General features: G+C 40.4%; 1 protein-coding gene across 1 annotated transcript in view; it reads left to right on the plus strand.

Annotated features, from left to right (window-relative positions):
- The window catches only part of pitpnb (phosphatidylinositol transfer protein, beta), a 29,417-nt gene continuing 8,629 nt past the window's right edge, over positions 1-20,788 (plus strand). Inside the window, exons 1-7 of the mRNA XM_080477730.1 lie at positions 1-40; positions 12,596-12,626; positions 13,935-14,080; positions 15,281-15,372; positions 15,490-15,497; positions 17,700-17,774; positions 19,072-19,155. Coding sequence (XP_080333856.1) covers positions 21-40; positions 12,596-12,626; positions 13,935-14,080; positions 15,281-15,372; positions 15,490-15,497; positions 17,700-17,774; positions 19,072-19,155 — 456 coding nt within the window. The 5' untranslated portion in view covers positions 1-20. The remainder of the gene's footprint in view (positions 41-12,595; positions 12,627-13,934; positions 14,081-15,280; positions 15,373-15,489; positions 15,498-17,699; positions 17,775-19,071; positions 19,156-20,788) is intronic.

The raw sequence follows: 20,788 nt of genomic DNA on the forward strand, positions 1-20,788 counted from the left end.
CCGCGGTCCGGGTGACGAAGATGGTGCTCATCAAGGAATAGTGAGTCTCAAACTGCTCTAAAAAAACCTCTTTCGGCGCATTCAGCGGGTTCTTTCCAGCCGTCCGAGGCCGCGTTCGCGTCGGGGAGTCCCGCGGGATTGTCGCGGGGCTGTCTCCTGGTGTATTTGTCCCGGAGCGGAGCGGCTGGGTCGGGACGTGAATAACGGGAGGCACCGGTCTTTTTTAGGCGTCGCTGCTGTTAGCATGAGTGCGAGCAGCGGATGATTAGCTCCCCGATGGAGGGACATAAAAACACACTCCCGGTAAAACAAAGCGCTGGTCGGGTGGCTCCGGTGGTCTAACATGTCGCCGAGGTCAACGCTTTTAGCCAGTTAGCGGCGTGTTAGAGCCTTAAAGTGCCGTTAATGTTAAGCTTTGGTCCCGTGAGTGGCAGATTAAGGTTTCCTTCCCGGCGCTGAAGTCAGACTCGCGGTGGGAGTGAGCAGAAAACTTCACCTGGTGACACTGAGCTTCTTCCCCCTTTTATAACATCCGCGATCATCTGCTAAAACACCCGACAGAAACCAGACAAACCTCTAGTTCACTTAAAGAAGCAGAGAAGGGAAAATCTGATGCTTAACTTCACATTGAAACCAGTTATTAATACATAATGTGCAATGTTTACTACCAGTTTAATCTGCACTGGACTAAACAGATGAAGTTAAAATAAAGCTAGAGAATTGATTTGGTATTGGATTATAAATGAACGAACCTCAGATGTCTTTATGAACATAACTGGTCCAAATCACTGAATTTCTATCTACACCTTTTAAATCAGCACGAGAACCATTTAAAAAAAGTCAGATTTAAAAACTTTTTCATGCGTTTTACTTGGACAAATCTCCATATAAAGTCATTTTGAGTGTAGTATTCTGCACACAGCAGGTTTAATTTGAGAGACAGCCTCTTATGGGCACACACCACTTTAAATCAGTTCTGAATCACAGTTTGTGTATCGACACGTGAAATCAGCACTGGGTTGTCAATCAATCAACTTTATTGTCATTGCAACAAGTACAACGAAATTTCTTGTGCTAATGAAGCTAAAATATTTATATAATACTAATTAAACATAACTATTCTTCATCTGAGTGTTATTTTCTTATTGGTACATATATGAATTACTCGGTTTGTCTATATATGCATGTCAAATCAGCATAAAAACTCTTAAAAAAAGTGCATCTGAACAGGTTTTCAGTACGTTATTCTGAGCATAGCTGGTTCAAATTGATAAGCACTTTAATGTATCTTACACAATGCGCACTGATTTACAGAAAGATGGGTGGAGAAGCTTTTTTTCATTTTTAGAACTGCAGAAAACATGTAAATGGTCTGTGTCCAGACCCAAAACGACTATACTTCATGTACAGTCTGGACTCGGTGTCTGTACTGAGACTGTTGACATAATGTTTATGGGTCATTTTCTTTCTCCGGACACTAATAAGATTGTTACAACAGGTTTTAATTCACACCGAACCAGCTGCAGATGCTCAATGTGCAATGTTTACGCCGTCTTATGTCTATTGTGCCGTGGGTTATGTCACAGAGGCTATTAGTTCATTATAACTGGTCACGACACTCGCTTAAGTCCATTAAAACCACTTTTCTTCTGCTTAACTGTAGAAACAATACACTTTCTTTAATTTAAAGCCGGTTTATTGTGATTGTGATGTCAAGAATTTCTGTTAAAAACTGCAAAAATGAGACTTACTTCTTTGAGTTTTCAGAGACTAAATGAATCTTCAAGAACTACAGACTGTGAATTACTTCACGTTTATCATCTTCAGAGTTCTCTGGGGAAGATTAGGAAGCACGTTCTTGTCTAGGGATTCATTATGGCATCATCAATGTGTGAAAACAAACAGTAAAATTAGCTTTTTTCTTCATTTTGACTTGAAATGGTATCGTCTCACTTATCATAAAGTGTTTTAATGAATCTAAAGTCTGCAGCTACACAGCCTAAACTTTACAGGTCTAACTACATATGGAACGTTTACGTCAGTCTAGTTGACAGTAAATTACGCTGGAGAGGCTACAAGTCCATTATAAAGAACTTATGTGTGGGATTCATGTATATCTTCATGGAAAAGATGCAAATAAACTAATTTGTTGTGTTTTATGCACAAACCCAATGTATTTCTATATAGATATGTCATTTCTGCACTCAGGCATTCCAGATATGAGATCCCTCTCAACAAAAGTCCAGGGTTTTCCTCTCGACAAGAACATTTAGTTTTGTTTCCACATAAGTTGCATCAGACCAGATTGAAATCAATAACCAGTCAACTGTTGATGGATCTGATCTACTCTGAGTAACCCAGAGAAGACGATCAGTGTAAAACACATGTTTATTTAAAAAGACATGTAAATAGTGTTAATCTGAGTCCTAATCAAAGACTATTGTTCCTAATCAGCTAATCCCACTGAGGTTAATGATTCATTATGACACAATCACCGTGGTCATGTTTTATTTTACACATTCAATCTTATTGTTGGAGGATAAATAAACAAATTATTGGTGTTTTTCTTTAACCCATCGCCAATAAACCAGATCAGATTCAGCAGCCGGTGTCTTTCAACCTTTTTATATTTACACAAATATCTAATAAAGGCACTTTTTGATATGACTTAACACTTTTTTTTATGAAAAAACAGTTTCTTTGATTATCAAACACCAGAGCAGGTTTGAATTAATAACCAGTCGGATAAAGTTTATATCACACAGAGACAAAACTCCTCGTTTTGTTTTTAAAATTGTAGAAAATCCTGTTCATTGGATAAGAAACCAGCAGTCTTTAATCAGCTGCAGTCTGAGTTCAGTGGTTATTACAGATTATTGACTTGTTATTACAGATTATTCTGGCTGTCTTCAAAATATAGTTTTTTTTACACATTTAAAACAAATTAAAGCAGTACTAGAAGGTTTGTATATCAGGACAAAGGTCGTCTTTTTATGTTTCTCAATCCCATCAGATTATAAAATACTTCATTTGAATTAAATGACATCAAATATCATTTTAAAAAGAAAAAAAGGTTTATGTAACTGGAAATGTTTGACTTTTTGTCCTAATTAAATAAAATAATTGGAAGTTGATAGTAACATCGAGTGGGATTTTTTGTTTAAATGTATTTGAATTCGATAAATTTGCTGACAGTTACGTGAAATAAATAACTGTATATTTTAATTAGCTATTTTTAGGGATGTCCCAATCACACTTTTTGTCCCCGATACCGATCCGATTTTTCAGAATTGAGTATCGGCCGATACCGATACTTCCACGATCCGATACTTGCATTGCTATTGCAAAGATACTCAATAGTGTATTTTTGGATTAACCAAGATGTCTGAAGCTAAAAGCACTATTAGCAGAAGCTTTGTTTACCTAGAAATTATTGTAAAACTCACTTATTGAATCACAATTCTTCTCAGAATGACTTAAGAACTTATTTAAACTTTATTCAGTCAGAACAACAAAAACCCAATTACACTCTGCCGTCTTGTTTCTCTTATTTATGTTAACTTAAACTACTTCCCCTGGATTTTGTGGCAAATAAAAAAAGATTTAAATGAAACCCAGTGAATCAGTTTGACTAACATATAAACTATAAAAAACTACAACATAAACAGTATTCAGTAAAACCAATCAGAAGAACCCAATTCCACTTCAAAGTGTCTTTGGCTGGTTGGGTTGAAAATAAGCCCTAAAAAAGTGCAAATACAATAATAAAAATAAATAAAAAAAAACTTAAACATAAAAGCTCTTAGGCAATGTAACTTCTTTGTGTATTAAATTCCAGTTTACCTTAAAGCAGTATGAGAGGTTTGACCTGAATGTCACAAAACATTTACATTTCAATGTGAAGTATAAACACTTCATTCCACTTCAAAGTGGTAAAACCTGTTTGACTAAAGTACTCTGAACATAGTTCTCTTAAAAACTTATTCAGAATATCCCAGTCTCCCTTCAAACTAGAGTACGAAAAAACAATCTTTGTTCTCCCTGGCCTTCTCCCAACAAACTTCCGTCCACACCTCACTATGAACACGGCTCAACACGAGGCTTCAGGGCATGTAGTACACATGCCAGGCCTGTAGGGGCGCTGTGAAGACAGACCACATAGAAATGTAGAAGTAAACTTCTGCACATAAACGCATAAACCACTATATATAACTCTAGTTTTATAGGTCTGTGGCCCCGCTCCGCCTGCTTCTAGCTTCTGCAGCTCGACCAGAGCTTCTAGTCCCTGATTGTTGTGGTTATTAGGGGACGTTGTGGACCGCTGTGGGGGGAGGAGGGGGGTGATTACGTCATCTTTTGTCCACGGATAATCGTCTTTGCCGACTTTGCAGGGGTTTGAGAATTTACCCACTCTAGGACCCGTGTTAAAAAAAAAAACCCGTCTCCGGGCTCCTAAACACCGCCTCATGTGGATGATAGTCCAGAAACAGCTGGTTTAGTTAACCGGTCTCCTGGTGTGGACGGCCCCTGAGCGTACTCCGCCGCATGTTTACTTTTTTGATGTCTTATCAGATTAGTTGTTTTAAACGAAGTTCTGATGCTCCACCTCTCGGGACTGTGGTGAAGCTCTGGTGCTCCACCTCTCTGGACTGTGGTGAAGCTCTGGTGCTCCACCTCTCAGGACAGTGGTGAAGCTCTGGTGCTCCACCTCTCTGGACTGTGGTGAAGCTCTGGTGCTCCACCTCTCGGGACTGTGGTGAAGCAAATAGTCCAACTAGCCGCTGGACTGGTTTGGTTATCGGCCTTAAAATCCCTCCAGACTGCTGGTTGATCCTCTCAATGGCTTCAGGCTGCTGACCTCAGTTTACAGCAGGTCGCAAACGGGGCTCGCTTTACGGCAGCTGATGGGAAAAAGGTTGGTTTTTTTGTTTTGTTTTGTATTTTTTAGATCGGCGGGCTGATCGGCTGGATTTGCAGATTCCCGATCACTCACAAATCACCAATATCGGCCCCGATCCGATATCTAACGATCTGATCGGGACATCCATGGGCAATTTTATACAATTCTGTCAAGTTCCGACATTATTCTACCACTTGATTAAATGCAAAATTATAGAATACTTATTTTTTTGTTAGAATATATAGATAATCCAAAAAATTGTGACATTTAAACCTGTTAAATGTTGAGGGGTCATCAAAATGCAAAGAAATATAGAATATTTCTGATTTAAAAAAACAAACAAAACAACAACCCTGAAAATAGACGTCAGAATTGAAATTTCAAGGTCAATGTTAAAAGAAAAGGTTTGTTTTAGAGATGCAGTTCTTTTAAAAGTTCCACATCTGATTTAAAAACTCAACTCTTTTAAAAGACTTCAGCTTGAATAGTTGGAGCAGACTGGGGGTGGCAGGATTTGTTGTGGTTCGTGAGTAAATGTAAAAGACATTTAAAGAATATTTGATTCTCTTTAATGACACAGTCCACATTCAACTGGTCCCAAACAAAATATCTTCTGGTCTGGAAAGTCCAGAAAAAATATACAGAAACGCTTAAAAAAAAAAATATATATATATATATATATATATAAATCTTGTTGACTGCAACTCAAACCTGCATAATGTTGACTTTTTCACAAAGAAACTAACTCCTCAATGATTTAAATCTGTGCTTTAGTATATTTTATGCGTGTGGGCTGATCTGAACAGGTTTAAATATGTTGGAATCAATGTGAGTTAATCAACCTACTGTACCATGGACTTGATCACAAACTGTTTTCATGAATCAACCAGTCTAAAGTTCATTTCTCTGTTAATTTAGACCAATTTCTACATTAAAAACTGTAAAATGGAGACTTTTATTTCACATTTTCACAGAGAAAATGAATCTTCAAGAACTGTGCTTCATATTGATCTTCTTTAGAGTGATCTGGCAAACAATTGAAAGTATTCAGTGAGGTTTCAGGGACAAAAAAACTGGGATTTGCTTATTTGTGATTTATTTATCTTACTTGGAGTGAAGTACGATGAATGGGAGAGGTCTAAATATAACATTTCTTTGTGTAGATCCGTTAAAGTATGAATATAAACAATGAAAACCCAGTTTCGTTCATTTTGACTCATTTTAATGAATCTCTGGACTCAACCTGTCTAAACTCTGCTCGTCTAAGGTCCTTTATCTGTCATTTTAGACTAATTTCTACATTAAAATCGCAAAATTTAGATTAAAAGAAAAGTAATTTCTCAGATTAAACAAATCTACCAGAATAAAAAAAACTGATTTACTTCATATTCAGCTTCTTCGCAGTGATCTGCGAATGATTTTAAAGTATAGGGATTCACTCTGCTCTGCACATGTGTAAACAAACAGTAAAATGTAAATTTTCTGCCTTTCAACTCGGGCTGAACGATTAATTGCATTTGCGATAATATCACGATATGATAAAACGGGATTTTGTAATCGCAAGGGCTGCGATTTGACTGCTCACGTGATCTGGTCACGTGACGACTTGTGCGTCCTGCGCGTGTCATCTGCCCACCTTGCCTGAACGGGCTAGTAGTTTTTAGGGATGGATCTGATCTGATCCGTGATCGGGTTCTGATATCAACGTAATTCCCGGATCAGAAATTTCCGATCCAACCTGCAGAGATTTCTGATCCATGATCCTGGTCTGCTTCACTGTTGCTGAAATGACTCCACAGTGTTTCCCTGCTGCTGCTCTGCTCGCTGGCTGCAAACTGTGGACTGGATTTCCTGAAGGGAGGCGGGTCTCAATGAGACCAGGAGGAATGAGTCAGGAAATCCATTCCACAGTTTGCAGCCAGCGAGCAGGCTAGGGAAGTAGCACTGTGCTATCCAACTTTTCATGACAACATTTTGCTGTTTGGACGGATTTTACACTCAAAACACCACAAAGCAACACAGCAACGTGGATGTTAGCAAAGCAACGCAGCAACGTGGATGTTAGCAAAGCAGTTGTACAGCGAGGCGGTCGCTTTGTCAACAGGCGTCACCGTTTTAAAACTCCAGCTCGCCGAGGAGAACGGCACTGACCGCGGCAATGAACAGCCGCTCCTCCGCTGGAGCAGTCGATTCACACCTCCGTGAAACTGCGTCCTACTCCGCACTAAACTCCCTGAAAATAGTCCGAATCATTTGTGTTGTTGGAGCTGGAAGCACTGCTGTTGGTGCTGCCGTGCTAAATAATTAATAATAAAGGGATTAATAAAGTCATTCTGAGCTTTTAAAGATAGAACTAGTTTATTATGATATGACATCACGCAGACCCCCTCATTGTCCATATGGAACAAAAATACTTTGATCCTTCATGTCCAGCCCTGCATTAGTATAGTGACCCAGCCTGGTTTAGGGCTTTGATCCTTCATGTCCAGCCTACATTAGTATAGTGACCCAGCCTGGTTTAGGGCTTTGATCCTTCATGTCCAGCCTACATTAGTATAGTGACCCAGCCTGGGCTTAGGGCTTTGATCAGCACAATGGACAAGCGCTTGGCTTGTTGTGGTGAACGCTTACAAGACTGCAAGTCACAGTACTTAGTTTATTTATCTTCTACTTCAATTACATAGTAAACTTACTGTCTTTCATATTAATACATGCTTCATTTGACTTTATCTTAACATAAGCCTGGCCTATAAGAAAGAACAATTTATGTAGAATAAATCTGATATTGTTTATTATAATACACATTGATTTATTGCTTGTGTTTGTTGAAAAATACATGAGAAGAGAACCTTGAAAAAATAATTGCATATTAAATCGCAATATTGAGTGAAAAAATTGCAATTAGATTATTTTCCAAAATGGTTCAGCCCTAATTTTGACTTAAAATAGAAACATTCCAGTAATCCTAAAGTGTTCATTAATCAATCTAAAGTCTCTCTGAAGTTACACAGCCTCAACTTTACAGTTTGAAGATCATTTATTTGTTAATTTAGACTAATTTCTGTGTTAAAAATGGCAAAATGAGACTTTTTTTCCCCCCGACATTTTCACAGACAAAATGAATCTTCAGGAACTAAGAACTGATTTCCTTCATATTTATCTACTTTAGTGCGACATGTAGATCTGTTTAATTATGTCAGCTTTCTTCATTTTCACTAATCATAAACGGTTTCAGTGAGTCTGTAGCCTCTGTAGTAAAACCCTTTTTTATAACAACCGTTCTGAGTGTCTGACTGTTTAATTTAGCCCATTGTGAAGTGAACAGAGTATTTAAAAAGTGGACTAAAATGTTTCTTTAATCTTCCTCATCTGCTGTGAAGTGGTTTGACTAGAGGATAAAGCAGTAAAATATACGGTTCCAGCTCCTCCACGGTGTTACTTCTGTGTGCGGTGGTTTCCAGGCAGCACTGAGGCGTTTCCATGATCTTAAAACACTTTTTGAGGATTAAATGTTTTTCCAAGTTTTCCTTTAACCGCCAATGCGAGTCTGACTTCAGCGCCGCGGATTTACCGTTATTGCTAACGTGGCTAAGTTAGCTTCAGCAGCCGGCTCGCCGCGAGCTGGCAGCCCGCTTCACCTTTAAACCTCGGAGTTTCAGCTCGGAGGCATAAACGCGACTTATATCGGTGTTAACGACCCGTTTCGAGGTGTTTTTATATATTATTTCTGCCTCCGAGCAGAGGAGAGCTGATCCTCTGTGGGCTAACATGAAGTACTTGGACGCTACTAGCATGTAGCAGTTAGCTGTGTAATGGTACGGATTATAATCTCATAATTAATCTAAATTAAACTACTGCCTGGTTAATAATCATCTGAGGGTGAATCCTTGCTATAACGTCACTGCTTTGATCAGATAGTTCTGAATGCCCCGTGAAGCTGTTCTGTGTGCAGACAGTCATACCTGTTGTTTAATCTGGATTGTCATTATGTAAACATTAAACACAAAATGTTGAGAAAGGGGACAAAGTGAGAATAAACAATATATTTTATGCACAAAAGAAGACAGACGGCACATGTTTAAAGAGAGACAATTAAAAGGAATTATTTTATTTCTGTTGCTAATAGAAACAAATAATAGACTTTTGTTCTACATTATTAACATGACTCGGTGTAAAAACAGTATTTTAAAGAGGCAGAAGTCAAAATCAATCCAGCACAGAGAAATACATTATTCAGAAAAATAAAACTTTGTTGTTGTTGTTTTTTAATAGGGTTTATGAACAGAAACTAGAAAGGAGCCATGCAACAAGAGGAGACGCGTGAAAGCATTGTGTCTCTCAATAATGATTTACTTTATTTACTTTAATCATTCTCTTTACAATTAAAATAATCAGCTGTCAAAGAAACATTAGGGACATAATTAATGATAATGTTGAAATTAAACATTTGAAATGAACAAATATACAAATATACCTGATATACGTGTCTCTGTGTCTGTGTGTGTCAGTTGTCTCTAGAAAAGATGTAAAAAAAACAAAAAAAAAGTTAGATTCAAGACTGAAAAATAATTTTATCTGAATTCTTTACTACTTCTTAATGTTCCAATTTGTTGCTTGATGGAACGCTAACCTGCAGGTGTCTTTGATAATTGATTATTTGCTTCAGTTGTTTCCCCTCTTCACACCCTGGAGAGAGTGGAATTGAATTGTTTCACTCACATTTTGAGCCACTTGTTTTTTAGTGCAGTCATTTCTTTTTTCTTTTTTTTTCATTTGCCACCAAACTTTCAGCAAACTTCAGTTTAAAGCTTCAGAAGTTTTGTGGAAAAGCCCCAAAAAGTAGTTCTTTGCAGGTTGAGCTCTAATTGCTTGCGTTGAATGTGGTTGTACGTTTCTTTCCAGCAGAGTGGTAGAGGTGTTTGTTTCGTCCCGTTCCTGCATGTTTCTTTTGTCTCTGCTTCAACACACCTGAGTCTATTGATATTATCCACACAAAGCCTCTTAAGAAACCATGTATGATGCTTTGGCACTAATCCAGCAGTTCAAAAAGTGCTATATTGGTGAACCCCAATCCAAGAAAGTTCAAAAGGAGCCCCGCGGCGCCATCAGGTGTGTTGTAGTGGGGTGAAATCAAAAACTGGCAGGACAGGGAGTGTCGCGTTTCCGAGCGGCGTGTTTCTGTAATGCCCCGGTGAGTTCCGTATTTCCACGACGGCGTGGGGAACGCCGTATTTCCACGACGACGTGGGGAGCTTTGTGTCTCCGTGACGACGTGGAGCGTTTCTCCGTGTACTTTGTGCAGCTGTTTTCTGTTCTTGAATAAAGTTTGGATCGTCACGTTTCGGCTCCGAGCGACTGAAGCTCCACTATGAAGCGTTTACTGACCACGGCATCTTCAGCACTGTTCCATCAGTTGCTATCCGTTGTTTGCAATATAAATGAGGTGTTGAATCATAACTTGGCTCCCAGAACTACCCACAATGCACTGGACTACGGCAGCCTGTGCAGCTCAGAGCTGAGAGTGAGCCGGACAGTTGGCTTGTGTTGGTTTGTTTACTACGGAGCAGACTGGACTTGTTCTCCTCCCAGCTCACATCCTGACCCACTAACCTGTTCTGTGCTGTTCTCTTCTTACGTAACGGCGTCAGGGAGCAACGTTATCTCTGTGACTTCCAGTCACTTCATGATTGACGGAGAGCATGCCATGCACACTTTTAGGCTTTCAGCTCTTAAAGAGTCATTCGGCAGTGAAACCATCTCTTTATCTGCTTTTTATGATCATTGAATCAAATCATTTTCAAGGTTGTTTTTTTCCTGGATGAATTGGTTTGCATTTGTTCCTGAAACGATTTAGTTTGCCTGTTTTTTTCTCATCAAAACTTCTAGACGATTCATGATATTAGGAGACTTCAAAAGGTCGTGGAAAGCAGAGGTATAGAATTAATAGAACTTTGTGTCCATTTATTAGGATTTTTAAGGATTTCTGCACTACGACTGTCCAATCAGACAACATTCACATGTCTAACATCAACGTCTCAGTCAAAAACACATTGAAAATGTTAAAAACTGAGGTCACGTTAGAAAAAAGAGCCAGCTTTTTTTTCCCTCCAAATCTATGGACAAGATCAAAGTAAAGTCCAGCATTTTTTTTGTTTTGTCTTGACAAAATCCCACAATCCAAAAATATTCACGTTATTAATAGAAATGTTTTCCTTTTAAAAAGACTTTTCCTCTATGAAATGTGATATTGAGGGACCGAGTTGTTAATGCTTTATGTATTGCTGCAAATGACTGACTTATTTTGTTGCCTTTATCATTTGAAATATCAGTAAAGAGAGCAGATCCTCATGGTAATTAGTGCACAGGGTCATTTCCTCAGCTTGCATTCTCGATTAGAGCTAATTTAACCCCAAATTATGAACTGCATGGGGTGTTCCAGATGTTTGGGGTTTTTCCAGAGATATATTTATTAGGTTTTTAACAACTTAACAAAAAACACAGACTTGGCTCATATATATATTATGATAAACAGTCAACGTCAGACAGATGTTAAGCTCAGGACATACATCATGTGCTAAACAACTGCATCAGTAAAAGAGTGAGTACACAAATAGTAATAGAAAAAAAGAAAATAGATTTTTTTTAAATTTGAAAAAAGGAACAATAACAATTTGTGTCTATAGCACAAAGCCTCTTGTAAGAATAGTGGAAACATTTAATCCATTATATGCCAGGAAGGGTTCCCATGTTCTGGGGAAGACATCATCTTTGGAGTGGAGTTCACACGTTAAGTAGTAGAGTGGAATATGATCAATTAAGACGCTCTGCCGTTGTACCTTGGAAAGGGCCTTGTCTGTGATCCAGTTTAAAATAATTCACTTTTTGGCACAAAAAGTTAACATCTTATGGAGTCCCTCTTATAACTCTTTATGATAAAAAGTATTAGATATACCAAGATATACCAAGAAGTAATGACAATGGCCCACCATTTGTATTAATGTGGAGGATTTAGTTAATTTCTTGCTCTATGATGAGACAAAACTGCTGGATTTTCCTCCAAGACCAGAAGCAGTGAGTGAGCGTACTGATTTCTGGCTTACATTTTAAGCATTGTGGGGATATATTTACCTTAAATTAGTGGCGGAGGGAAGGAGAAATATGCGCCCTGTGCAGTAACATTAACTGAACTGACTTTACTCTTTTACAAACACTTACGATTTTTTGCAGATGTTTGGTTGCAGCTTGGTTCTTCCTGATCGTCAAAGCGAACCCTCCCAGCCTCTTTTCTCACACATGAACACATTTCCATGTGTTCATCAATGTGTATTTGATAGGGACGCTCTGATACTCGGATCAGGTCCGATACTGCACAGAGTACTCGTACTCGTAAAAGATCCCTGATAGAACCTGCCAAGTTTAACATGGCATCATGCATCAGCAGCGTCAGACACACTGTAAATCATGGAAGTGGTATCGGTACATCGCTAGTATTTGATCTATATTGCTTCTTGATGAGTCACATGACCATGACCCAAATGCTTTGTGTTGTCACTAATGTGTTTGTTTCTCTGCTTCTCCTTATGCTCCTCTTCCTCCTGCTCCTCCTCCTACCCCTTCTCCTCATCCTCCCCCTTCTCCTCCTGCTCCTCTTCCTACCCCTCCTCCTCCTCCTCCTCCTCCTCCTCCTCCTCCCAGCCGTGTAGTCTTGCCGGTCTCTGTGGAAGAGGTGAGTATCATTACAATCCACGCTCGTTAATATTCTAGAATTTCTTTGTGTCTGCTCCTCTTCAGCGTGTTCCGACTGCAGCCGTCACTTTCTAATAAATGCCTGTTTTGCGTGAGAAATAAACAGTTTGGCCCTTTGTGATGACCAGTCCCAGAATGTGCTGGTCACTTTACTCTGCTGGTGGAAAGAAAAACAACAAGCTGCAGAGACACACAAAACAACATTTATCAACACAGACACATAAAAGGTGAACACAGTTAACTGGATTATAGTTTCCCTTAGTACTCGCATTGTGTATAATGCCAGTAATTAGTAGTTTTGGAGTCTAAAAGGCACCAGACGCATATTTATTTACTTAATGGCTCAGTTTACACAATGTTTTCAAGAGAAAACAAAAAAGTTTTGAAGTTTTTTCTGTCTGTTTGCACCACAATGGTGCTGAGCCACTTAAAACGCAACTTTTTCAAAAACCAAATTGAATGGAAATGCCATGGAAACGGGGGGAAATGCCGCTACTGCACATGTGCACAACGGCTTAACCCTAACTAGTAGTTCTGCACATGCTCAGTAGAGCCGATCAGAACAAAGTTTCCTCCGTGGCGTCATGAGTCCCAGTCCATATTCTCCTGCACTTGGTACTTTTAGTTTGACAGTCACCATAATAACGATCCAACTGTGTAGTTTTATTTTGACAGTCACCATAATAACGATCCAACAGTGTAGTTTTATTTTGACAGTCACCGACCGTAATGACAATCCAACTTGTGTAACTTAAATACACCAGCTCTACTATAGTCTTCCTTCCCAGTGATTATATTTTCATATTTGCTTGAAATGATTTGGTATTAATTGTAGTTTACACTTCTAAACTACGCTGCATTAGATGTGATTCTGATGTTTTCATCAAATAAATCATTAAAATGCCTCAGAAAATGACCCTATAGGTAAAACAACCCCTGTGTGACGAGCCAAATGAACCTGCAGCCTGCTGGACTCGACTCACACAAACTGAACTCTCGAGTGTTTTTCAGTCTTTATGAAACAAACATGCCTCCATTTTTAACAACCAGTTAAAGCAAACACACCAAAGCTGCATCATGACTACAGAAGTGTTGTGAATGCAGAGGTTTTACGCTTCATATTTGTTCGTGCAGCATGCGGCGCTTGTTTGCAGCATTGCATCTTTTGAAGCACCTGCACAGACTTTGCAGGATGACTCTCTCTCTCGCTCTCTCTCTCTCTCTCTCTCTCTCTCTCTCTCTCTCCCTCTCTCTCTCCCCCTCCGTCTGTGCTCCCGTTTCCTCCCAGTATCAAGTAGGGCAGCTGTACTCCGTGGCCGAGGCCAGCAAGAATGAGACGGGAGGCGGCGAAGGCATCGAGGTGCTGAAGAACGAACCGTACGAGAAGGATGGAGAGAAGGGCCAGTACACACACAAAATCTACCATCTGAAGAGGCAAGTCTGGAGCGCAGCCAGTCGTCTGGAGGACAGTGTCCACGCTGCTAATGCAACACATCAGCTACTCTAATAGTCTCATGAAGCTGCAGCTTTCTGGACTTTCCACTAGGGGATGGTTAACTGTTTGTTTTGTTGTTGTTTTATGTTTTTATTAATTTTTCTGTGTTTCTGAGTTTTTTTTTGCATCAGATATCATTTAATAATTAAAAATTACTCTAGGTCCACACCGTTTCCTCAAAAAAGTGTCTCGTTATATAAGTTATTACATTATGAGGTGAAAGGTTTCACCATATAACACATTAAATGGTATATTGTAATGTATGTTTTTAAATGAAGCATGCGGAGTGCAACATAAAATAACAGTAGTTTATGAAGCGATAAGACGGAGCCCTCTCCTCTTGTGCTTTACTCACACGCGGGTGAATTGACCTGGATATGAAGCGTCCAGAGCCCCAAATCATATAAACGGTAGTTTCCACCGAGCAAAGATGGACAGAAATACAGACGTAATAAACTCAACGTAGAGCAGAAATGAGCCTTTACAGCTCAAGTATCAATCTCGTTTTACTTCAGATTACGGACCAATTTCATTTTGAAAGAGCAATACCGGTAAAACAGTGCCATAATGACCATTAAATTTACACTTTAAAGTTTTTCTATGTTTTGGAACATAGTTTAGGTGATGAAAACATTGATTTTCACAAAACCAAACAATTACTATTGAAAATGACGACAATCTCGACATAAAGCCAATTTTAAAGATACAAAGTCCAGTGAATTGTCCCCTCAAAAAAACAAACTCCTCCAGCTGTTGCATTATGGGAGTTTTTACTAATTCATCTTGACAGCGGGGCTTTGAGGGTAATGCTAGTTTGTTAGCTTTCATGGCAGCATCGCGGCTATCTCAGCTCGGGTGTCGGTGTCATGTCACTAGTCTGGGGAAACTTGTTAAAAAAGAATAAGTGTTTACTTTGAAATGTTTATGATATTCTTGGTAGTTTATCCATCCAGATCAGAGCCTCATGCGGCCTGGTTTTGACCCACCAGCCTGATGTTTGACACCCCTGCTCTGCAGGATGAAGCACTTTGAGAATGCTGAAGCAGTGAAAATGTGCTCTAAAGGTGAACTCTGTGTACCTTTTCCCGCTCCTGTTTGTCTGGCTGACTGTTTTTCCTCCCGTCTCCACCCCGCTGCAGTAAAGTCCCGGGGTTTGTGAAGATGATTGCACCAGAAGGAGCATTAGTTTTTCACGAAAAGGCCTGGAACGCCTACCCGTACTGTCGCACCAGTGAGTCCCCGCTGCACGTCTCATCACGTCCTCACACCTTCTCCATCTTAACGCTGAGTTTTATCTCTTTATTTCTCCGTCTGTTCCCCCCCCCCCCGACGCTGCGTCCTGCTGTAGTTGTGACGGTGAGTTTCATTTTTTTTAAATCCTTGGTCTTCAGAGCTGTGGGGTATTTTATAACCTGAGCTGCTCGAGGAAACCCTGCACACTGTGAACAAACCAAACCAACTGTATTTATAAAGCACGCTCGGCCACACCGCCCTGGTCCAGGTGCAGTTTGGTATTCGTCGTTTTGTAAGGTATTATAAGCGTTGTGTGGTATATTGTTATTACACTAAGTAACCCTTTGGAGCCTATACACAAAGGTTTGTGTTTTTCTATGCACCTTTCTCTCCGTAAAGTGACTGTTGTGTCATTTAGTTTCACCATTGTGTGTTTGCATGTCGAAGTTGTCTTGAGTCCTGTAAAAATGGATGATTTATTAGGGATATACCAGTATCGGTTTCGACGCTTCACAGGGTACTTGTACTCTTAAAAAAAAAAAAGGTCCCAGATACAGCCCGGCGAGTATTATGTGACATCATCAGTCAGCACTGTTGGCGGCAGGTAGATGAGAGACTTCAAGGGGCAAAATAGTCAAAAATGAGACAAATCTGACCTGAAATTGATTCAAAATTAGTAAAATGTGACGTTAGACAAGTTGAAATCAAAATGAAATTAATTTGAGCTTGAATAAAGATGTTAAACAGCCATCAGAGAGAAGAAACCAACAAACTGGATGTTTTTCACCGCTTTCTTTACATTATTTCTTAGTTGTGTAAGTTGTGAACACTGATTTCAAGGTTTTAATCAAACTGTTTTCATGGTTTTAATTTGTTTACATCAGTCAGGTGATGTTAAATGATTTCAGTGAGGTTTGACCGTGTTAGTATTGGAAAAGTTATTGTGATTTTATAGAAAAATTAGGGACCGTGGACGTTTTAGGTGAAATCCTGCAGTGGAATTGTGTAAAAAGAAAAAAGAAAAAGAAAAATTGAGGTTTAAAAGTTTGTATTTAATAGACAATACGGTGTAAAGTATCAAGTATCATCAAATGAGCAGGTGGTTTTGATTCTCATCATCTAAATTACTATCATCAGTATTATGATCATCATCATCATTTTCCTCCTCCTCTTCATCTTCATTCTTCTTGTCCTCTTCTTCATCTTTTGCCTCATTTTCTCCTCAACATCCTCATTCTTTTCATCCTTTTCGTCTTCATCCTTTTTGCCTTTGCCTCTTCATCATCATCATCATCATCCTCAACATCACATTTCAGCTTGAAGTTGGTTCCATTGGGCAAAGAAGAGTGAAATCTCTATAATGATGCGGGAGATGACAAAATCCCACCAATAAAATGGACAAATTGCTTTGAAATAATAAAATAATCTTCACATTTTTATGAAGCTGGAGTAAACATTTTCTGCTTAAACACTCAAAAGCTCCAAAAAGCAAACAACTTTTAAAATTCTATCATTTAGATGCTTCTCTTGTTTGACTGCTTTTTCATGAAAATCACTTCATCAGACTTTTCATTGTTCACAAGCAGAATTTACTTCCCAGAATTGTCTCAGACAATGGTTTTACAATATTGTAACTTTTCTTCTATAAATAGGATTTATTTTGCTTTATATACTGAAAGTCCTGAAAGTCACTGAATCTGTGCAGACGGGCGATAAAGGGCCCGTGGATTCCTGCAAAGTCAACTGCTGCTGTTCCCGAGCTGCAAAGTTCAGATCTGCCAATAGAGCCGAGCAGCTCATCAGACGGTTAAAGTCAAAGTGATGCAGCAGCTTGTAAATGTGTTAAACTAACCAGGTTTGGCCTTGGTGTGGAAGTGTGTGTTTGTCCCCTGGAGCCTGAAGGCATCGCCGACACAGCCTTCTTTTCTATTGACCGCCGTCTCCGTTCGTTACCTGCCAGCCAGCGAAGGTCTGCAGGGTTAAAAATAGACGTGAGCCGAGCGCCGCAACATCACCAGCCATGTTTCGTCCTAAACGTCTGATTGCTTAATTGGATTTAGCCGCAGGCTTCGGGCATATCTCTCACAACTTGCCCCATTCACTCTGTGTGTGTGTGTGTGTGTGTGTGTGTGTGTGTGTGTGTGTGTGTGTGTGTGTGTGTGTGTGTGTGTGTGTGTGTGTGTGTGTGTGTGTGTGTGTGTGTGTGTGTGTGTGTGTGTGTGTGTGTGTGTGTGTGTGTGTGTGTGTGTGTGTGTGTGTGTGTGTGTGTGTGTGTGTGTGTGTGTGTGTGTGTGTGTGTGTGTGTGTGTCTCTCTCTCTCTGCAGAACGAGTACATGAAGGACGACTTTGTAATAAAGATTGAGACGTGGCACAAACCTGACATGGGAACAGTAGAAAACGTGAGTCCACACAAGAGCACTTCCTGGAACACTACATTTCCCATCATGCAACATGTTTCCGCAGCATAACTCTGTTTCCATCCAAAGCAACAGCAGTAACTGACAGGATAACTCCCAAGAGATGAAGAACGGCTGCAAAATCACCAATAATTAGACTCGCTTAACATCAAAGTGATTTGAAATTGGGGAAATGTCATATTGCATAAGTTGAAACACAGAATACAATTAATTGAAGGCTATGAATAATGTGCAAAACGGCCAATATGAGAGAATAAACCAACAAACTGTCGAAACATGTAAAGAAACAGGTGAGAAACACCCAAACCTGAGACACTAAACTATTGAGGGATTAAAAAACGACTGAAAACCACAAAATGACACAAAACCATTGCAATGCAACAAAAATGAGATTAAAAACGTGATTTAAATATATATAAATGTGAAACATCTGGGTTTAAACTGCAAAATTACCCAAAATTCAACGGATCCACAAAAAGAAGGGGGGGTGGGGGGTTAAGATGCAAAACAGCCACACAAGACAACTTTTTGTTGTTGTTTTTGTTTTTGCTTAGTCAAATCTTCAAGTGGATAAAATTGTAAATAACCAAGATTAAAGTCAAATTCTCTCAGCTTGTGAGTATCCTCACAACAATTCGTGTTTTTTGTGAGTATCCTCACAAAAAACACGAATTGTTGCTATGGAACCAGCAGAGGAGCTTAAATGATTCAATGAAGCTCAAAACTCCCATAAAGTCGCACCAAACAATGTGACAAACCACAAACGGATGAAAACCAGTGTGAGGCACAAGACGACCACAAACTGTCACAGAACAAAATCTTTAAAAGTACAGGGTCCAACCTGTACTTCCTTTGTTGAACTGGTGTCATGAACGCAGCGCTGCCAGTGAAGGCCATAGTGAGAGTTAAAAGGTTAGTGGCGGTCTGGAGGTGCGTCAAGATAACAACTGGTTAAAGGGAACAACAAGATAACAGTGCTGATAAAGTTAACGGTCGGTTAAATGTATTTAACGGCCGGTTAAAAGATAACCGAGTTTGGAGCAACCAGGGTGATGAAACGACCACAGATCCGAGGAAATCGCTTTGAAAATATGAAGGGAAACAAAAACTTAGTTTGGCAAAAAAGAAAAGTAACACAAACATTGCCCAACTCCAGTGAACCAACACAAACACACCAGATTGACCAACAGCCGACACAAAGTCAAGAAGATATATTTTATTAAAAGAAGCCAACGTACAAAACTCACAGACCTGAAACAGACTAATTTACGTGTTGCAGGTCCACGACCTGGACGAGCAGACATGGAGGACGGTGGAAGTAGCTCCAATAGACATCGCCAGCAGAGACGAAGTGGCCCAAGGAGTGAGTTTCCATCCCAGCTGTGTTCAGACGCCGGTCGTTGGCATGACAACGACCGGCTGTTTTCACTCGGTGGCCATGTTCTCAAGAAACACTGTCGCTGATTCATGTCGTGCCTCAGAGCGCTTCCTTTAGAGAACCACAGTTACAGTTCCACATTCTGCCGATGCTGAATGCAAAATCTGTCAGAAGCCGTTTTTCCCTCGGAGAGAGGAAACGGAATCTCCACTGCAACCGGGTCGCCCCATAAGTGGGCCAGGTCGGCATTAAGTGAGTAGATCAGCGTGCGGTGGCGGCGAGGTGGAGACAGAAACTGTTGATTTACACTTCAGTCAGCCGTCTTTTCTTTCAGTCTTTCAGAGTCGACCTCCATCTTTACTAAGAACAAAAATCAGTTCTATTCTTCTCATCCAAAGTTCCACTTCAGGACCTGAAGATGAATTTCCTCCCTGCCAGTGTCGTTCTGCTGCACCAGCGTTCTCTTCTCCGTCTCCACTGCAGCCTCTCGGCTCTGTGGTGATTATTAACAACATTCCTCTCTCATGGTGTCCCAGCAGTTTATTTACATCACGTCGTTGTGTCTCCACTGCGACTGATCCACTCCGTTGTCATCCGACATCATTTCCACTGAGACCTCTCCGCTCTGTTGTCATCTGATGTTATTTCCACTGTGACCTCTCTGCTCTGTCGTCCGACGTTGTTTCCACCGTGTCCTCTCCACTCCGTTGACATCTGACGTTATTTCCACTGTGACCTCTCCAATCCGTTGACATCCGACGATGTTTCCACTGTGACCTCTCCTCTCCGTTATCATCTGACATTTCCACTGCGACATCTCTGCTCTCTCCGAATGTTCAAACTGATCCATGTTCGTGATAAATATAAATGGACTCACTCATATAGCACCTTTTCGCTGACCACAGCCCCAAAGTGCTTTACATAGCTCATCACATTCACCCGCTCACACACACATTCACACACCATTGGAGGCTGCAGCCGTGCAAGGCTCTGTCACTCCAATGGGGGCAGTTTTGTGGTTCAGTGTCTTGCCCAAGGACACTTCGGCATGTAGGCAGGCCGAGATGGGAGTCGAACCTGCAGCCTTCCGATTGGGAGACAACCGCTCTACCAAATGATCTATGCCGCCCCGCTGTGTCGTCGCTTCATCCCAGCGTACTGCAACGTCTCTGCTTTGTGATACACAGAACTCGCATCTCCACAGCAACCTCTCTGCTCTGTGGCGTGCGGACTTGACGTCTCCCTTGCAACATTTCTGCTCTGCATAAAGATTGATCCCAATAAATATCTCACTGTCCCAGTAAAGGACCGAGTCCCTCCATCTCCTCTACAACCTCTCCACTGGAAGATGCAGACGTTGCATCTCCACTGCAGCCTTTCGGCTCTCCAGCTAGGCTCCTTTGCCTCTTTATGACCTTTGTGCTCTGAGCTGACCTGGAGTCTCCAAAGTGACCTCTGCTGGGCCGCACACTGACCTGGACTCTCCACTGCATCAGCTTACTGCTGAAGAATGAGAACTGCCTCAGACTCTGACGTGTCTTTTAAATTGTGAATAGAAGTGGTCGCGTATGTGAGAACAGCTGATTAGTCGCCTGTGGTCTCACCGATACCTAATCCA

The sequence above is a fragment of the Lipophrys pholis genome (assembly GCF_963383615.2).
Source record: "Lipophrys pholis genome assembly, chromosome: 12".
Taxonomy (NCBI): domain Eukaryota; kingdom Metazoa; phylum Chordata; class Actinopteri; order Blenniiformes; family Blenniidae; genus Lipophrys; species Lipophrys pholis.